This window comes from Bison bison, unplaced genomic scaffold (assembly GCF_000754665.1).
Source record: "Bison bison bison isolate TAMUID 2011002044 unplaced genomic scaffold, Bison_UMD1.0 scf7180017864285, whole genome shotgun sequence".
Taxonomy (NCBI): domain Eukaryota; kingdom Metazoa; phylum Chordata; class Mammalia; order Artiodactyla; family Bovidae; genus Bison; species Bison bison.
The window spans coordinates 175,419-190,889 of record NW_011494857.1 but is presented as its reverse complement, the minus strand read 5'-3'; the positions used below and the strand labels follow the sequence as shown (position 1 = coordinate 190,889).

Here is a 15,471-nt window from a genome sequence, read left to right as displayed (position 1 = left end):
CCCGCCTCTCTTCCCGCCGTGCCTCGCGCGGTGGCTCCCACCAGATCTCCGTTTTCCCGCTGGTCACTCCTCAATCCAGAGCAACAGTGGCTCGGGGCTGTTTCCCAGCGTGCTCTGCGGGAGGGCTCGCCCCACTTCATCCCCTTTCCAGGGAGTCTCACGACCGGGAGACTACAACTCCCAGCGTCCTCCTCGCGACGGCGGCTCGGACGTCGCCCGGCCCCTCCCCTCGACTCGGCCCCGCCCCCGCCCGCCGAAGTCTGCGCGCGAAGTCGGTGGCGCGAAATTGGGACTGCGGGGTCGCTCCAGGAGAGACGCTCAGAACAGCGGCGCGCGGGCCTGGCGCGAGGCAAGTGGCACCAGCCTTGCGGGGCTTCAGGGCTGTTCAACAGAGCGCATGTCGGCAACTCGGGGCTCCAGCTTTCGCCGAATAGGTCGGCTGCAAAGGAGAGGACATGGGGGCAGGCTGATACGGCCGGGAGCGCGCCGCGGAGGGGAGTGCGCGGGCTACGGGACGCTGGAGGGGGCGGGACGGCGTCCGTCAGAGGTTCAGGATCAGGTAGAAGGTAGACGAAGACCGAAAACTGCACAAGACAGGATCTGCAGAGACGCCTGGAGGGACGGGACTACCTGAAAGGGGCGTGGTTATATAGGGATGAGGGGGCGGGGAACGGCTCTAGGTGGGCGGGGTCATCCGGAAGTTGGAAGGGCCGGAGAGGCAGGCCCACCTGGAAGGGGATGGGTCTAGGGGAAGTTTAATAGTGGGCGGGGCCGGGGAAAGGTTGAAGGAAAAGGGTCTACTTTAAGCGGAGAGCCCAGGGAGCTGGAGGTGGGGCGGGGCAAGTCAGTGGTAAGATCTAGGCCTAAAGCAAAGGCCTTTTGAAAGGTCGAGAACCTTCTGAACAGGGAGCGGTCTGGCCTTGTGTATGCCTGATGAGGGGGCGGAGTCAAGGGAAGAGACGTGAAGGTGTGGGGTCCAGGGGAGGAGAGCTGAAAGGTCTGGGCTTATTGTGGGCTTCTCAGGTGGCGCTAGTGGTAAAGAACCTGCCTGCCAAACAGGGGACTTGAAATACACAACTTCGATCCCTGGGTCTGGAAGATTGATGCCCTGTTGGAGAGCATAGCAACCCACTCCAGTATTCTTGCCAGGAAAATCCCTACGGTCCATAGGGTCGCAAAAACTCTGAAACGATTTAGCACACAAAGCACTGCGCTTATTATTGCCCAGGATGGTGGAGGGAGGGCTAGAAGAGCTTGGGGAGGGAAGAGACAAGGATCTTGAGCTGGTCTGATTGGGTCTGAGATGTTGGTTAAATATCCAGATAGAGATATCAGCATAGAAAACTAGCTATATGAGTCCTTGAATTTTTTTTTTCTTTAATATTTATGGACACCAAGGTGAGGGTGTGTGTGGTATGAAGAAAGAATTAAAAAAAAAAATTTCAATGGAGCAAGGAGTCAGATGTTTCTAATCCTGCTGATGGGCCAAGATGGGGAACAGGAGGTGATTTCCGGAATTAGCAACCCAGAGTTCTTCTATCACCTTGATGAGAAGGGCCAGCTGAGGGATGTGGAGAAACTTGAAGGTTCAAGCAGGGATGGGAGGAGAGAGAGACGGGAGATGATGCCATGGGACAGTTCTTTGTATGCTGCTGCTAAGTCACTTCAGTCGTGTCCGACTCTGTGCGACCCCATAGATGGCAGCCCACTAGGCTCCGCCGTCCCTGGGATTCTCCAGGCAAGAACAGTGGAGTGAGTTGCCATTTCCTTCTCCAATGCGTGAAAGTGAAAAGTGAAAGTGAAGTCGCTCAGTCGTGTCCCACCCTCAGCGACCCCATGGACTGCAGCCTTCCAGGCTCCTCCGTTCATGGGATTTTCCAGACAAGAGTACTGGGGTCGGGTGCCATTGCCTTCTCCAGTTCTTTGTATGACGTCTCTGAAAAGGGGAGGAGAGATGGAGCGATAGCTGCTGGAACATGTAGGCTCAAGAGAAGGGATTTTGTTTGATTTTTAAGATGGGACAAATCACAGCTGATTTGTAAATCGATAGGCATGGTCTAGTAGAGAAAAGTTGATCTAGAGGAAAGAAAGGAGGGGCTTACTGGAGCATAGGGTTTGAGGAGGTCAGAGGGCATGAGATCTGGTGCTCAGGTCAAGGGTCTGATCTCAGATGAGAGTACAGCTGGGTGGTCGAAGTACCTACAGCTGGGATTCGGAGTGGTGCGCAGGTGCAGCAGGAGGTAGATAAGGCGGTGGGAAATTGCCTTTCTCGCATTTGCTTGCGTTTTCTCGGCGGCGGAGGGTGGAGTCGGTTTGCCTGAGAGAGCTGGAGAATTGAACAGTCTGGGGAAATGGAGAGGCTTGGACCGCAACCCGAAGGACTCCTGGTGACCAGTCCCGCTCTACTCTGCGGTTGCAGGAACAGGGTGGGTGGAAAGTTGGCTTCAATCAACAGCTTTGGGGTTTTGCCCGGTGAGAGAGAGGGCAGGAGGCAGGGCCCAGAGAGGGATGAAAAGTATACTGGAGTCTGCCAGAGTTAAGGAAGGAAGGGAGGACATGATGGGGAAGGACATTGAAAAGAGGGAGCACTGACTGGTTTGGAGACTTAGGGAAGGACTGGGTAACATTTGCAGAGAAGGCAATGGCACCCCACTCCAGTACTCTTCCCTGGAAAATCTCCTGGACGGAGGAGCCTGGTAGGCTGCAGTCCATGGGGTCGCTAGGAGTCGGACACGACTGAGCGACTTCACTTTCACTTTTCACTTTCATGCATTGGAGAAGGAAATGGCAACTCACTCCAGTGTTCTTGCCTGGAGAATCCAAGGGACAGGGTAGCTTGGTGGGCTGCCATCTATGGGGTCGCACAGAGTCGGACACGACTGAAGCGACTTAGCAGCAGCAGGGGAACATTTGAAGTTGGAATAGAAATAATATTATAGGAAGGGAAGAAGAGTTTTATTTGAGCCAAATTGAGGATTCTAGCCCAGGAGAAAGCCTTTCAGTTCTGAGGAACTGCTCCAGTGAAGCATGGTTTTCAGCAGATTTATATCTTGTTAGAACAAAGAGTGGGCCTCCCTGGTGGCTTCATGTTAAAGAAACTACCCGCAGTGCAGGAGACGCTGGTTGATCCCTGAGCTAGGAAGATCCCCTGGAGAAGGAAATGGCAACCCACTCCAGTATTCTTGCCTGGGAAATCCCATGGACAGAGGAACCTGGCGGGCTGCAGTCCATGGGGTTGCAAAAGAGTCAGACACATCTTAGTGACCAAACAACAGAGCAAAGAATGTATATCAAATGCGACCAGGGACACATTTTTTCAAGGTTTCAAAAAGAAAAAGATTAGCATGTACACACAGTCATTATGGCCTGGGCACCTGGGAAAGGAACCTTGTCTTTGAAGAGCTCCTAGTCTGGGCTCGTAGGAAGGAAGGCTTTTAGCCGTGTCTTCAGAGTAGACTTTTTTTATTTCTGGTAAATGCATTCTGTTCTTTAGTTGGTTAAAGCAGCTGCATATTATGTTTGACAGCCCATATGTCAGGTCTGTCAGCGTGAAGTTCAAGCCAAATGATGTAGATTTCAGGGTGATTTCCCCAAACCTCAATTTGTGAAAGTTTCCCCTCTCTTATCAGAGGTGTATGTGTTCCGATCTCCACATAATCAGTGTGTTTTGTGTTTTGATCTCTGCACAAAAATGAGTATCCTCATCAAGTATTTTTGGATGTTCTTTTCAGAAACTGGTGACCAGCGGAGAGGAGGAGTGGGGAGAGAATTCTGATACCATCATGCAGCGAAGTATCATGTAAGGACCCCCGCCCCACCCACCAGCAGCTTGCGTTCTCCAAATTCTCTGCTCCTCTGTCTACCTCTGCCCTTATCTTAGAAGAACTCGGGTTAGTCTTTACATAGGAATTTCCAGGAGTTGAGCAGTATGGAGAGTGGGGAGGGGCACTGGAAAACCAGGTGGTGTAGTAACTGAGAATTTTAGTGGCTGCAAGGTTCAGAGACCCTAGCCCCGTGGTTCTCAATCTGGGGCAGTTTCCAACTTCCCCCGACCCCCTCCAGCAGGGAACATCAGACATTCTTGGTTGTCACCACTTGGAGGGAGAGGGGGCTTCCCTTAGCATCTGGTGGGTAAAGGTGGGGCAGGCTGTTAACATCCTACAGTGCCCCAGATAGCCCCCCACAACAAAGTGTGATCCAGCCTAAAGGGCCGGTAATGCCTGGGTGGAAGGGAGAGCCCATTACTTGACCTTTTCTAGAGCAGATAACGCTTCCAAACATTTCATATTAGCTATTGGCTTCCCTGGTGGCTCAAATAGTAAAGAATCTGCCTGCAATGCAAGAGACCCAGACCCTGGGTTGGGAAGATCCCCTGGAGGAGGGCATGACAACCCACTCCAGTATTCTTGCCTGGAGAATCCCATGGACAAAGGAGCCTGGTGGGCCGCAGTCCATGGGGTTGCAAAGAGCCAGACACAACTAAGCAGTGAACACATTGCTTAATGTCTGCCTGCTCCTGGAGTGTCAGCCCCTTGAGGGCAGGGACTTGATGTGTCGGGGCCACTCCTGTGCCCCTAGGTTCCCAGGACAGGGCCTGCCACACAGTAAGTGCGCAGTTAATACTTGCAGGAGGGAAACTGGGATGCGTCCTGGCTCTCACGTGAGAGGTGAGCTGAGGCAGAAAAGCACATAGTGCTGCCTCCTCTGTCCAAGCCTCAGTTTCCTCATCCATCCAAGGGGATTGTTCAAAGTCTTTTGCTGTGTGCCAGAAATGGGGACGGGCATCGGAAGCTGAGGGATGTGCATGTGTTAGAGGGGTTACTGGTACTGTTATCATTCACTTCTTTTCCCCCTCTTCTGCTCCTCCAGGTCATTTTTCCAGCCCAAGAAAGAGGGCAAAGCGAAGAAGCCGGAGAAGGAGACATCCAAGAGCATCAGAGAAACGGAGTCCCCTCCGAAGTACGTTCTGGGGCTGGGAGGTGGTGAATCTGTTCATCAGTCAGGACTCTGTTGGCTGCAAGTGTTAACAAACTCGGCTCAGAATGTCGCAGGCCTCCATGGGGAAATTTTTGATCCTGGTAAACTGAAAGGCTAAAGGTAGTGTCAGCTTCTGGTATAGCTGGATCCAGGACCTCAGAGTTGTCTTCAGGACTCTGGCCCAGTGTCTTGACTTCATTCTGGAGCAGACTTCCTCCACAAGGCAGGGACCCTGCCACTGGCTGCATCTGAGGAGAACAGTGTTCTCTCCCCACCATCCTTGTCATAAGTTCTTGGGAAGACCTTGTCCCCGGACCATTCAAGGTAGATTTAGCTCACCTTCCCAGTTTGGGACCCTGGGATCCTGTGCCTAGTTTCCTTATGGGTAACAGGGTATCATGATCTGTATCAGGCTTTCAGTGTGGACTTGATGTGTCAACACCCTAACAACTTACAGAACAGGGCCTGATTCATAAAAGATGCTCAGTCAGTGATAAAGATCAGGTCATGATTTATCAACACTTCTGACTTGAGAGCCACCCCTTTTGTTTTATGTTGCTGGGAAGTGTAGTCCCTCCCTAGGGGATCAGGGTCTTACATGACTGACTGAAAGAAAGTCTCCAAAGAAATGTTGAAGGCCATTGTCTATCCTTCGTAGGGACTTCGTTTGTTCCTCCAGCGTCGCCCACCACCAGGTGGGCACACAGGAGCCCTCCAGAGAAGTGGGACGAGGGGGATGGGTGTTTCAGAGTATATGTTGAAGGCTTCCCTGGCGGCTCAGTAGTAAAGAATCTGCCTGCCAATGCAGGAGACATGGGTTCGATCCCTGGTTCAGAGAGATCCCACATGCTGCAGAGCAACTGAGCCCCTGTGCCATAATTACTGAGCCTGAGCACTGTAAAGGCTGGAAGCCATAACTACTGAGTTTGAGTACCCTAGGTCCCATGCTCTGTGACAAGAGAAGCCACTGCAATGAGAAGCCCATGCACCACAAGTAGAGAAAAGTAACAAATACCCAACATAGCTTAAAAAATATATACATGCCAAGGAGGCTTCTGGAAGATGTTTGTTGCATGCTTGAAAGGCAAGGAAGGGAATGAAACATAATGAAATTGCTGGAGAGTCTGGGGGCAGCGTCCCCACTCTGCCTGCTGGAAAAACCTCCATTTTTTCACTTTCCAGGGTGGCACTGAAGGAGCGGAATCGAGTGGTGTCTGAGGGTGACTCTCCAGTGAAGAGGCCAGGGAGGAAGGCGACCCGGGTCCTGGGCAGCGAGGGCGAGGAGGAGGAAGAGGAAGCCCCCACCACCCCCAGAAGCCAGGTGGGGCCCCAGTAGCCTGCCCCCGTTTACCAGAAGCGTCATTCCCATTGGCCTTGGAGCTGAGTGCAGCAGCTACTCAGGAGAATTCTGGAGCTGATGCCCCAGGGGGCAGAGGAGTTCAGTGGTTGGGCCTGGTTTCTGTGCGCCTCACTCCGCCTCTGCCCTGGGGCCTGGGCGTGGTTCCTTGCCCTTGTGATGTCTTGGCAGGCAGCCTCAGGTGGCTCGGGCAGCTCTGGGTAGCCTCCCCTGTCAGGGGTGGCCGTGAAGGTGCCGTAAGTTGATTTACACAGTGATGGGAGAGAACGCCTGCTGTAGGAAAGGCTCAGAACCCGTGGAATCGAAGGCTTTCCATCTTCCCCAAGTGCAGCGGCTCACTTGCTCCCCTCATTTAAGTCATTTCTTGTCTGTTGGCTGCTCTGAAGATCACATCCGAAGTGCAGCACTTCTCAGTCTGTCGATGGTGAAGCGACATCCTGTCTCCCCCACTGCGCACTCCTCTTCCATCTCCAACCCTTCCCCCACCCCCACCCCCGCCCCGCGGGTTGCCAGCTCAGGACAAAGACAGTCCTGATGGAGCCTCCAAGGCCCCCCCGTGAGCCGCCTCTTGTCATCTCTGTCTTTTCCTCGGCTCGCTCTGCCCCAGGGTGCTTCTGTATTGTTGCTCACCATCCCTAGATGAAGTTGTCCAAGTGAATGCCCACATTCAGCCAGTGGGAAGAGCAGGGCACTCCCCTTGCATTTAGGTGAATGTCATTTGAACCAGTTGCCCTTACATTGCATCGTGTAGACCTGGGGCTTCTGACCTAGCTGCAAGGGAGTCTGGGAAGTGTAGTCCTTAGGCTCCTGACTACACCTAGCTGCAAGGGCATCTGGGAAGTTTTTGGTTGGGCCATATTATGTGCTGTGCTGTGCTTAGTCGCTCAGTCGTGTCTGGCTCTTTGTGACCCTATGAACAGTAGCTCACCAGGCTCCTCTGTCCGTGGGGATTCTCCAGACAAGAATACTGGAGTGGGTTGCCATGCCCTCCTCCAGGGGATCTTCCCAACCCAGGGAAGGTCTCCTGTATCGCAGGCAAATTCTTTACCATCTGAGCCACCACTTTTTGGTTGGGCCATATTATGCTTAGCTAAAAATCAAAGATCTTGTCACTTTAGGGGAAAAAAAAAAAGAATTGTTACCGTGGTCCATAATAGGGCCAGTCTGGGACCATGAAACTACACAGGAGAGTGGGGTGATGGCCCAGGGAAGAGGCCAGAGCTGGGGCTGAGTTGCTGTGTTCTCTCAAGTGTTTGGAAACTGAAGCAGCTGGGTGCTCCCTCCTTCTCCCCCAACTCAGGAGTTGCTCTTTCTCTTCCTTTCCAGAAGCCTGCTTCAGACTCTCCACAGGCCTCGCCTCCCAGTCCTGTCACACTGCCTGAGAGCAGCCCTTCCCGCTCCAAACCCTCCCCAGCAGTTGCATCCCCATCAGGGATCCCGAAGCGTCGCACGGGTAAGGACCCCTGGGCCACGCTGTTTCAGCTACCTGTCTTTGTCCATGTGTGGATCTCTCCACCGTTGAGCCACCCTCCTGCCAGCGCTGGTCTTAGCATTGTAGTTAAGAGCACGGCTCCACCAGCCCCTGGCTGTGTGACCTCGGGCAAATGGTTTCCTTCTCTGGGCTTTCTCACTGGTAGATTGTATGAAATCTAAACACATCAAGTATTTCTGATGAAAATTCAGTGCCCAGTTGAGATGTGCTTGTAAGTGCATCAGATTTTGAAGACCTAGCATAGGAAAGGCAATGGCACCCCACTCCAGTAGTCTTGCCTGGAAAATCCCATGGACGGAGGAGCCTGCTGGCTGCAGTCCATGGGGTCGCTAAGAGTCGGACACGACTGAAGCGACTTAGCAGCAGCAGCAGCAGCATAGGAAAAAGAATGATACTGATTTTAAATATTCAAAACATGTTGGAATCATCATATTTTGGTTATGTTGGGTCAAGTAAACAAGATTATCCAAACTTAGATTCACCTGGTTCTTTTTGCTTTCCTCAGTGTAGCCACTAGAAAGTTTCAGAAGACACACGTGGCTCACTGTACATTTCCACTGACGGTGCTGCTATAAGGAATGACATGCAGGCACAGGGGTGGCTGCGGATTGAGGCAGGGCCCAGAGGAGCGGCTGTCTGGCCTGAGTCTTGGATCAGGGTCCTGGTCGGGGTCGGCCCTGTTGAGAAAGGGGGACAGGGAAGTGTTGCTGCCAAGCAGAGCGCGTGTGAAGGCCTCGGGGTGGGAACAGCGCAGCAGGTGTGGGAACCCCACACCCCTCGGAGTCTCTGAGGATAAGGTGTGATGTGGGGGGCAGCGAGGGCTTGAGGATAGCGTGTGGCGAGAGGTGAAGCAGAGAGGGGGGCGGGTGCTGGCTCCCAAGATGAAGGGACCTGCCTGCCGCGGCCACACAGCCAGGAAGCAGAAGCCTGAAGGATGGGCCCCGCACCCAGGCAGTGGCAGGGGCCCCGAGCCGTCCCAGGGGCCATCACCACGGGGGTCTGAGCCCACTGTGGTGGGTCCGGTGGGCCAGCAAGGAGGCCACCCTGAGCCTTTTGTCTTTCCAGCCCGGAAGCAGCTTCCCAAACGGACATTTCAAGATGTCTTGAAAGAGCAGGGCGAGGACAAGGACCCAGAAACTAAGAAGAAGAAGGAGGAAGAAGGTGAGACCCTAGTCGGGAGGGAGGAAGCGGGGGAGAGGCTCACTCTGTGTTTGTGTGTGGGGGGATCTGGAAAGGTGGGGGCCTGCCTAGGAGGACAGGGTGTGGGGACCCCACTTGATTTGACACTTTGACCAGGAATCCACACGTTTCCATCAGAATCCCACCCCGCCGCCCAGGGAATTTTGTCATGAACGCATTCTGGAGTACCTTAGTTTGGCCATCTTAATTCAAATACAGTTTATTCTCTCTTTTTATTTCTCGTATGGAAGATATTTTCCTCTAAATGATTTGTTTTTATTGTAAGTTTTGCCAAAAAGCAAAGAAGTAGAAACTTCAGGACCCGTAGTGTCTTAGTAACTAACTGCGCATTGCCCAAGGCCTTTGCTCTTCAGCTTGTCGAGTTATGTCCAAACAACTATTTATTTATGTTCTAGCAGCTTGGGCATTTGAGAAAGTAATATACATAGCATTGAAAGGAAAAAAATGAATTCTTAAATAAAATAATCACAGTTAGTTTCTAATAGGATGTCTCCTGGGCACTGCACAATTGCTCGGACCTCGGAGTCCAGTTGAAAACTGCTGCCCTCGTTTCCTGTTCATGCTGATTTTCATGTAATACTTGGTTTTCATCACACCACCCATGAGTACCCAGCTTTGCAGAAAGCTGACGTCATGAATTACCAAGTATGTGATCTAATAATGACAAGCAAAATGCCGTGAGCTAGTAGGTCACACAGCGTCCAGCCTGTGAAAATGTAAAATATCTTACCTGGGAAATATAGCTACAAACATATGATCCACAGATCATTTGGGGCCTTTACACGATTATAATAATCAGGCTTTGTCACCGTCATTTGTTTCAATAAGAGGTCTTTATTGGGTTTGTCCTTCCCAGGGAAGGTCTGAATTTGGTTGAGATCTGATTTCTGGTTGGCAATTTTTAGTAACAAATTTTACTGTAAATCATGAAGTTTTAGTCCTTATCTGTGTCCAGGGGTTTTGGGGGCCAGGGCAGGGGATGACTTCTCCCTACTAAGGCAGATTATTCCCAAGTCAATTGATGCAGTTATTATTATTACCCTGGAGGTGGGTTTTTTTTTTATTTTTCAGTCAGCTTAAAAAAACTTTAACAAGTTATCATTGGCATTTTGAAACCTTTCCAGTTCTATTTCATTGTGAGTAATTCAAAAATGGTTTATAAGAAAAGTCTGGCCCTCCCCGCTTTTCAGCTACACAAGCAAGTGTTGGGGTTGGTGTCCCTCAAGGTCCCCGCATGGCCCAGGGCTGACCCACCCTCACCCTCCCGTCACTTCACACGTGTGCGGTCAGAGCAGCAAAGACGAAACGGGGCGGAGTGTCTTGGGAATGCAAATGCCCTTGGGGAGGGGTTCCCAGTGCCACTTCTTGCCATCTGCCTTTTTATGTCATCGGAAGCGGAGACACCAACAGAAAGCCTCCCAGAGCCTGAAGGGGGCGACAAGGAGGAAGTGGAAGGCGGGGACCAGCCCACGACGCCCCCTGAGCCCCGGAAGACCTCCAGTGAGTGTCTGACCCTCTTTCTCCCTGGGGCCCCTCTCTCTGGTTTTGCGGGGGCGGGGGGGGGGTCCCATGTCTTTGGAGGACAGTTAATGTAAATAAGGCTTAGATAAGACTTCAATAAGATTCTCCAATGTCTTGTCTAAAAGCAAATTCTAGGGGAAACTTTAGGTTTTGTTACTACTGTTATTTTTATTGTTATTTTTCCTCCACACATGTGAGGAAAAAAGAGCCAGTCATCCTCCAACGAGTTATCTTTCAGAAATCATAGGCACTGGGGACTTCCCTGGGGGTCCAGTGGCTGGGACTCTGTGTTCCCAGTGCAGGGGGCCCGGGTCCCATCCTTGGTCAGGGAACTAGGTCACACATGCCTCGTGGCCAAGAAATACATTTGTTTAAAGTTTGCATCACCATCTGAGCTCTCTCACTTTCAGCAGAGTCCCCGACAGAAAGCGTCTCAGAGCCTGGGGTGACGGTGAAGCAGGAACCACAGGAGGATGGCCAGGCTCAACCGCCCCCCAAAACTCCAAAGACCCTCAGCAGTTTCTTCTGTGAGTGTCTCCCCTTCACCTTGCGGGGCTGCGCAGGGAAGAGGCAGGTGGGTCTTTCTCCAAGGAGCTCAGCCTTCCCATGGGTGAGAAGGCCTAACTTGCCCCTCCTGCCGTGTTCCTGCCCCAAGCACGGAGCGATGCCACCTGGAGAGTACTTGGGAGGTGGGGGCTGTGGGAAGGAGAAAGGGTCCACTGTTTCCCTGCTTCATTCCCCAGCCCCCCGGAAGCCAGCTGTCAAAAAAGAAGCGAAAGAAGAAGGACCTGGTGCTCTGAGAAAGGACGAGACCAAGGGGTGAGTCAGGATCCATCAAGAGAATAGCAGACGAAACAAAGTAAGCCAGTGAGTCCCAGGCCTCACTGATCTGATTGGAGGTGGGCCTCCAAAAAGGAGACCGGTAATCACCAAACAGCCTTTCAGCGTTAGAATTTTGTGATTCAGGTTTAATTAGTCTAATAAAAAATTTGGGTTTCTTAATGACAAGTTTGTACCCCAGTCGCAACCTTATTAGTGAGATTAAATGGCCCCATTTCAGCACGTGACTGCGCTATAGGAAAGGTCAGCTCCTTTTCTTGCGCCTCCTCTGTGTCAAGTCACGTCCTAAAGGTTTCTTTGTGCCTTTTTACTTCCTCTCTGCAGTGGGCCTGTGCAGTAGGCAGCTGGTGTTTAGCCATTTCCCAGGCATTGAAACCAGTAGCCCAGCAGCTAGGCCATCTTCCCTGGGACACGCAGGGAGGGTGGGGGTAAAGCCAGGCCTGGAGGCCGAGTTGCCCTGGCTTCTACGCTGGGCCTCTTCTCTGCACCCCTGCCCTGCGCCCTGGGCTCGTGCCCATGCTTATATTACTTGTAAGTTTCTCTCGCCAACTTGGTGTCTGACATGAAGTTCTGTGTCCTGATTTTTACTTCTTGGGATACTGCAATCGTTTTTTTTTTTTACACTCTTCCCAACCTGATCACTGATGGCCGCCTCCAGGAGACAGACAAACTGTCAGTACCTCCAATTTCCTCACCTTTAATATGAGGACTTGTTAATGGTAGAAAGCACACCCTTTTATCCACTGTAAATGGTGTGCTCGGCACCAGACGCTGTGTCCTCCATATCCTGATGCATTGAAGCCTCACAGCAACCCTGTGCATCGACTCTGTTGGGACTCCCATTTCACAGGTGGGAAAAGTGAGGCGTGGAGGCAGGACAGTGCTTTGGAGTGCTTGGAAATCCCAGCTCCACCTTTGTCAGCTGGTGTGACCTTGGCCAAGCGACTTAGCCTTTCTGGGCCAGTTTCCTCCTGAGGTTTGCAGACTAGCGTCTGGCCATGCCCACACTCGGCAAGTAGTAGCTGCTATTATTATTATTAATTTTGATTGCCTTGATTAGACCACAGATGAGGAGTGTGGCAGAGTTGGGATTTGAGCCAGGCAGCGTGGCTGCAGAATTTCTTACCCCTCAGCTCTGCCGTTTCTCCTTATAGTAGGAAGTACCAGGCAGCGATCCCTTATCAAATACTGAGACCATACAACTCACTGCTCGTGCTCTGTCCGGCTCAGCCATCCTCATCCCTGTCTGTGCACAGGATCAGCTGAAGAGCTGTAAACAGTCAGCAGTCTCCTCCCTCACCCCACGTTTGGCAGAGACATAGGTCTGAGGCTGGGGAGTCAGTGTTGTAAAAATGCTCCCCACAAAGCGCACCAAGGAGTGGGAACTCTTCCCCTAATTTCTCCCTTAACCTCAGGGCGTGTCAGGGCACGGACTCCAGGTAGCTCCATCATATGGTTGGTTCAGAGGGAAATTGCTTCCTCACCAGGACACAGCTGGTCACTGATGGAGCAGCGATTTTAACCCAAAGGAGTGTGACTGCAGAATCTGGATTGTGGTGGCTCTAACGGGATGGGTGTGAGGCATTTCCCGAGGAACGTATGATGTAGAGGGTTAGAACACAGTCCGAGAACTGCACCGCTTACTAGCTGTGTGGCCTCGGGTGAGCTACATAACCACTCTGCCCAGTTTCCTTATGTGACTGGGGAGGCAGGTGAGTCCCTGCCTGCAGGACTGATTTGCTAGCAGATGGAGTGCCCTTCGCACGGTGCCTGGCTCCTTGGGGCACCCAGGGACTGCACCTTCCTCCTGCTGTTCCAGCCAGAGTGAGGGCGGGTCTGACCCACAGGGGTCCTTGACTCTCGGAGTGGACTCTGAACAACATGGCTTCCCAGGTGGCTCAGTGGTAAAGAATTCATCTGCCAGTACAGGAGAGGTGGGTTCAATCCCTGGGTCGGGAAGATCCCCTGGAGGAGGAAACGGCAACCCACTCCAGTATTCATGCCTGGGAAACCCCATGGACAGAGGAGCCTGGCGGGCTACAGTCCATGAGATCGCAGAGTCAGGCACAACTGAGCGACTAAACTGAACGATATTCAGATCACACTGCTCCACTTCAGCCACACTGACCCCTTTTCTGTTCCTCCAACGTGCCAGGCGTGTCTCTGCCTCAGGGCCTTTGCACCTGCAGCTCCCCTCTGGGATGCTCTTTTCCCTGGCCCCCACTCTGCTAAGCCCTCATACATTCTGACCGGATGTCTCCTCTGGCCTTCCCCAACCGTCCTCTGAAGCAGCATCTGCCTTTCTGATTTCTTCCTCTACCTGGTTTTTGTCTTAAAAATGTTTTAATACTGAAAATGACTTATTCTCTTCTGCTTTTCGGTCTCGTTTGTTTGTCACCCCCGACTCTCACACTGGAGCATGTGTTCCAGGTGAGCAAACTCGCTTTCATTCATTTCCATGCCCTTGTGCCTGGAATAGTCCCTGGCACTTAGGACGTGCTCAGTAGATGCCAGCTGGCGGAATGGCTTCTCCTCGACCCAGGCATCTACCCTGCAGCCTCTCCTTTCCCTCCACAGACACGTGGACCCAGCGAGCTATAATCCTGCCAAGAACAACTATCACCCCATCGAAGATGCCTGCTGGAAGGCGGGCCAGAGGTGAGGCGTGGCCCTCCCTAGAACCCCTTCTCTGCTCCCTGGCACTGCGGGAGGCCTTGTCTCCGGAGGCTTCAATGAGAGATTTGCCAGTCCTCCCCCAGCCCCCACAACCCTCAGTGTTTTGGGGAGACCATTGGGCGCTCTGAAGGGGATGGAGAGAGAGAACCCCAGGCAGGGGTCAGGCAGGATTGCCTGTGAGCACCTGGGGATCAGCAGATCTTTCACTGGGAAGTGTGTGGGGGCAGGGAGCTGGCGGGGAGGCAGCGTGGGTGTACACGCTGGGTGTACAGTGTGGGTGTTTGTCCTTTTCCTCCCCCAGGGTTCCTTATCTGGCTGTGGCCCGGGCGTTCGAGAAGATCGAGGAGGTCTCTGCTCGGTAATTAACCAGGCTGCCTGCCCGGGGCCAGTGGGGGCTCTCCCGGTTCTGTCCCACTGGCGCTGGCTGTGCCTCCAGCTGTTTAATCCTCTTAACCCCCTCCTGGCTCAGCTGCACCCTCACGCATGAGATCACAGACAACAGGCCTGGCCACAAGAGCGGCCACAGGCCTCTGAAGGCCCACACCATCGTTTGTGCCTGGTTTGTTGGTCAGAGCAGGACAGGAGGGTGACTGTGATCCCCGGCGTGGGAAGAGAGGCTCCACTGCCTGGTGGCAGGAACTGGATACTAAGCTCAAGTAACCAAGAGTACCTGCAGCCTGGCTGATGCTCCCGATCCTCAGTGTTAGAGAAAGCCCACGTCTTGTTTGTAGTGAGAACCCTGTCTCAGCCCGATACTCACTAGCTCTTTGACCTTGGCATGTTACATAGTCTTTTGTGCCTCAGTTTCTTCACCTGTAAAATGAAATAGTATCTAGCTCAGGGCAGCTGTGAGAATTCAGGGAGTCAGAGAACGTTTTGAAGGCTTAATACCAACGCCTGGCACCCGGAAAGCAGTCCGTACACATCAGCTGTTTCCCTGTAGCTGATCATGTCCTTTGTCATCGTCAGATGGAGTTCCTGTCCCACCAGCAGCCTGTGGTGGTCCCTGTGGCTCGGGTCACACACCGGGCACTGGTCGTGAGCCCTCTCCTCGTCTCTTTTCCTGCGTTTCTTTTATCACCATGCTCTCCTACCCCATCTTGACCCCGAAATGTCAGGTGGTCTCACCCCCATCCCCTCCTCCAGGCTCCGGATGGTGGAGACGCTGAGCAACCTGCTGCGCTCCGTGGTGGCCCTGTCACCTGCTGACCTCCTGCCCGTCCTCTACCTGAGCCTCAACCGCCTGGGGCCGCCCCAGCAGGGCCTGGAGCTCGGCATCGGAGAGGGCATCCTCCTCAAGGCAGTGGCCCAGGCCACGGGTGAGGCAGGGGTGGTGGTGGACGCCCCCAGGCCGGGTGGATGGGGGGCTTCCAGGGAGGACGTGGGGAGGCTGGGAGATGATGGGGAG

General features: G+C 53.0%; 2 protein-coding genes across 5 annotated transcripts in view; one reads left to right on the top strand and one right to left on the bottom strand.

The window, feature by feature from the left end:
* The window catches only part of LOC104995709 (chromosome unknown open reading frame, human C19orf68), a 25,396-nt gene extending 23,261 nt beyond the window's left edge, over window positions 1-2,135 (bottom strand). Inside the window, exons 1-2 of the mRNA XM_010849688.1 lie at window positions 2,103-2,135; window positions 42-584 (exon numbers count right to left, since the gene is read on the bottom strand). Of these exons, the coding sequence (XP_010847990.1) occupies window positions 42-584; window positions 2,103-2,135 (576 nt within the window). The remainder of the gene's footprint in view (window positions 1-41; window positions 585-2,102) is intronic.
* LIG1 (ligase I, DNA, ATP-dependent) overlaps window positions 248-15,471 on the top strand; it is a 27,461-nt gene continuing 12,237 nt past the window's right edge. Inside the window, exons 1-12 of one of the 4 annotated variants that reach the window (XM_010849544.1) lie at window positions 248-349; window positions 3,732-3,799; window positions 4,870-4,959; window positions 6,160-6,298; window positions 7,661-7,787; window positions 8,892-8,987; window positions 10,422-10,526; window positions 10,961-11,074; window positions 11,291-11,366; window positions 13,965-14,045; window positions 14,365-14,421; window positions 15,210-15,382. In XM_010849544.1, coding sequence (XP_010847846.1) covers window positions 3,783-3,799; window positions 4,870-4,959; window positions 6,160-6,298; window positions 7,661-7,787; window positions 8,892-8,987; window positions 10,422-10,526; window positions 10,961-11,074; window positions 11,291-11,366; window positions 13,965-14,045; window positions 14,365-14,421; window positions 15,210-15,382 — 1,075 coding nt within the window. In that variant the 5' untranslated portion in view covers window positions 248-349; window positions 3,732-3,782. Of the gene's footprint in view, window positions 350-1,887; window positions 2,427-3,731; window positions 3,800-4,869; window positions 4,960-6,159; window positions 6,299-7,660; window positions 7,788-8,891; window positions 8,988-10,421; window positions 10,527-10,957; window positions 11,075-11,290; window positions 11,367-13,964; window positions 14,046-14,364; window positions 14,422-15,209; window positions 15,383-15,471 lie in introns of those variants that run through there. The other 3 variants (XM_010849543.1, XM_010849542.1, XM_010849541.1) reach the window with 3 other exon arrangements.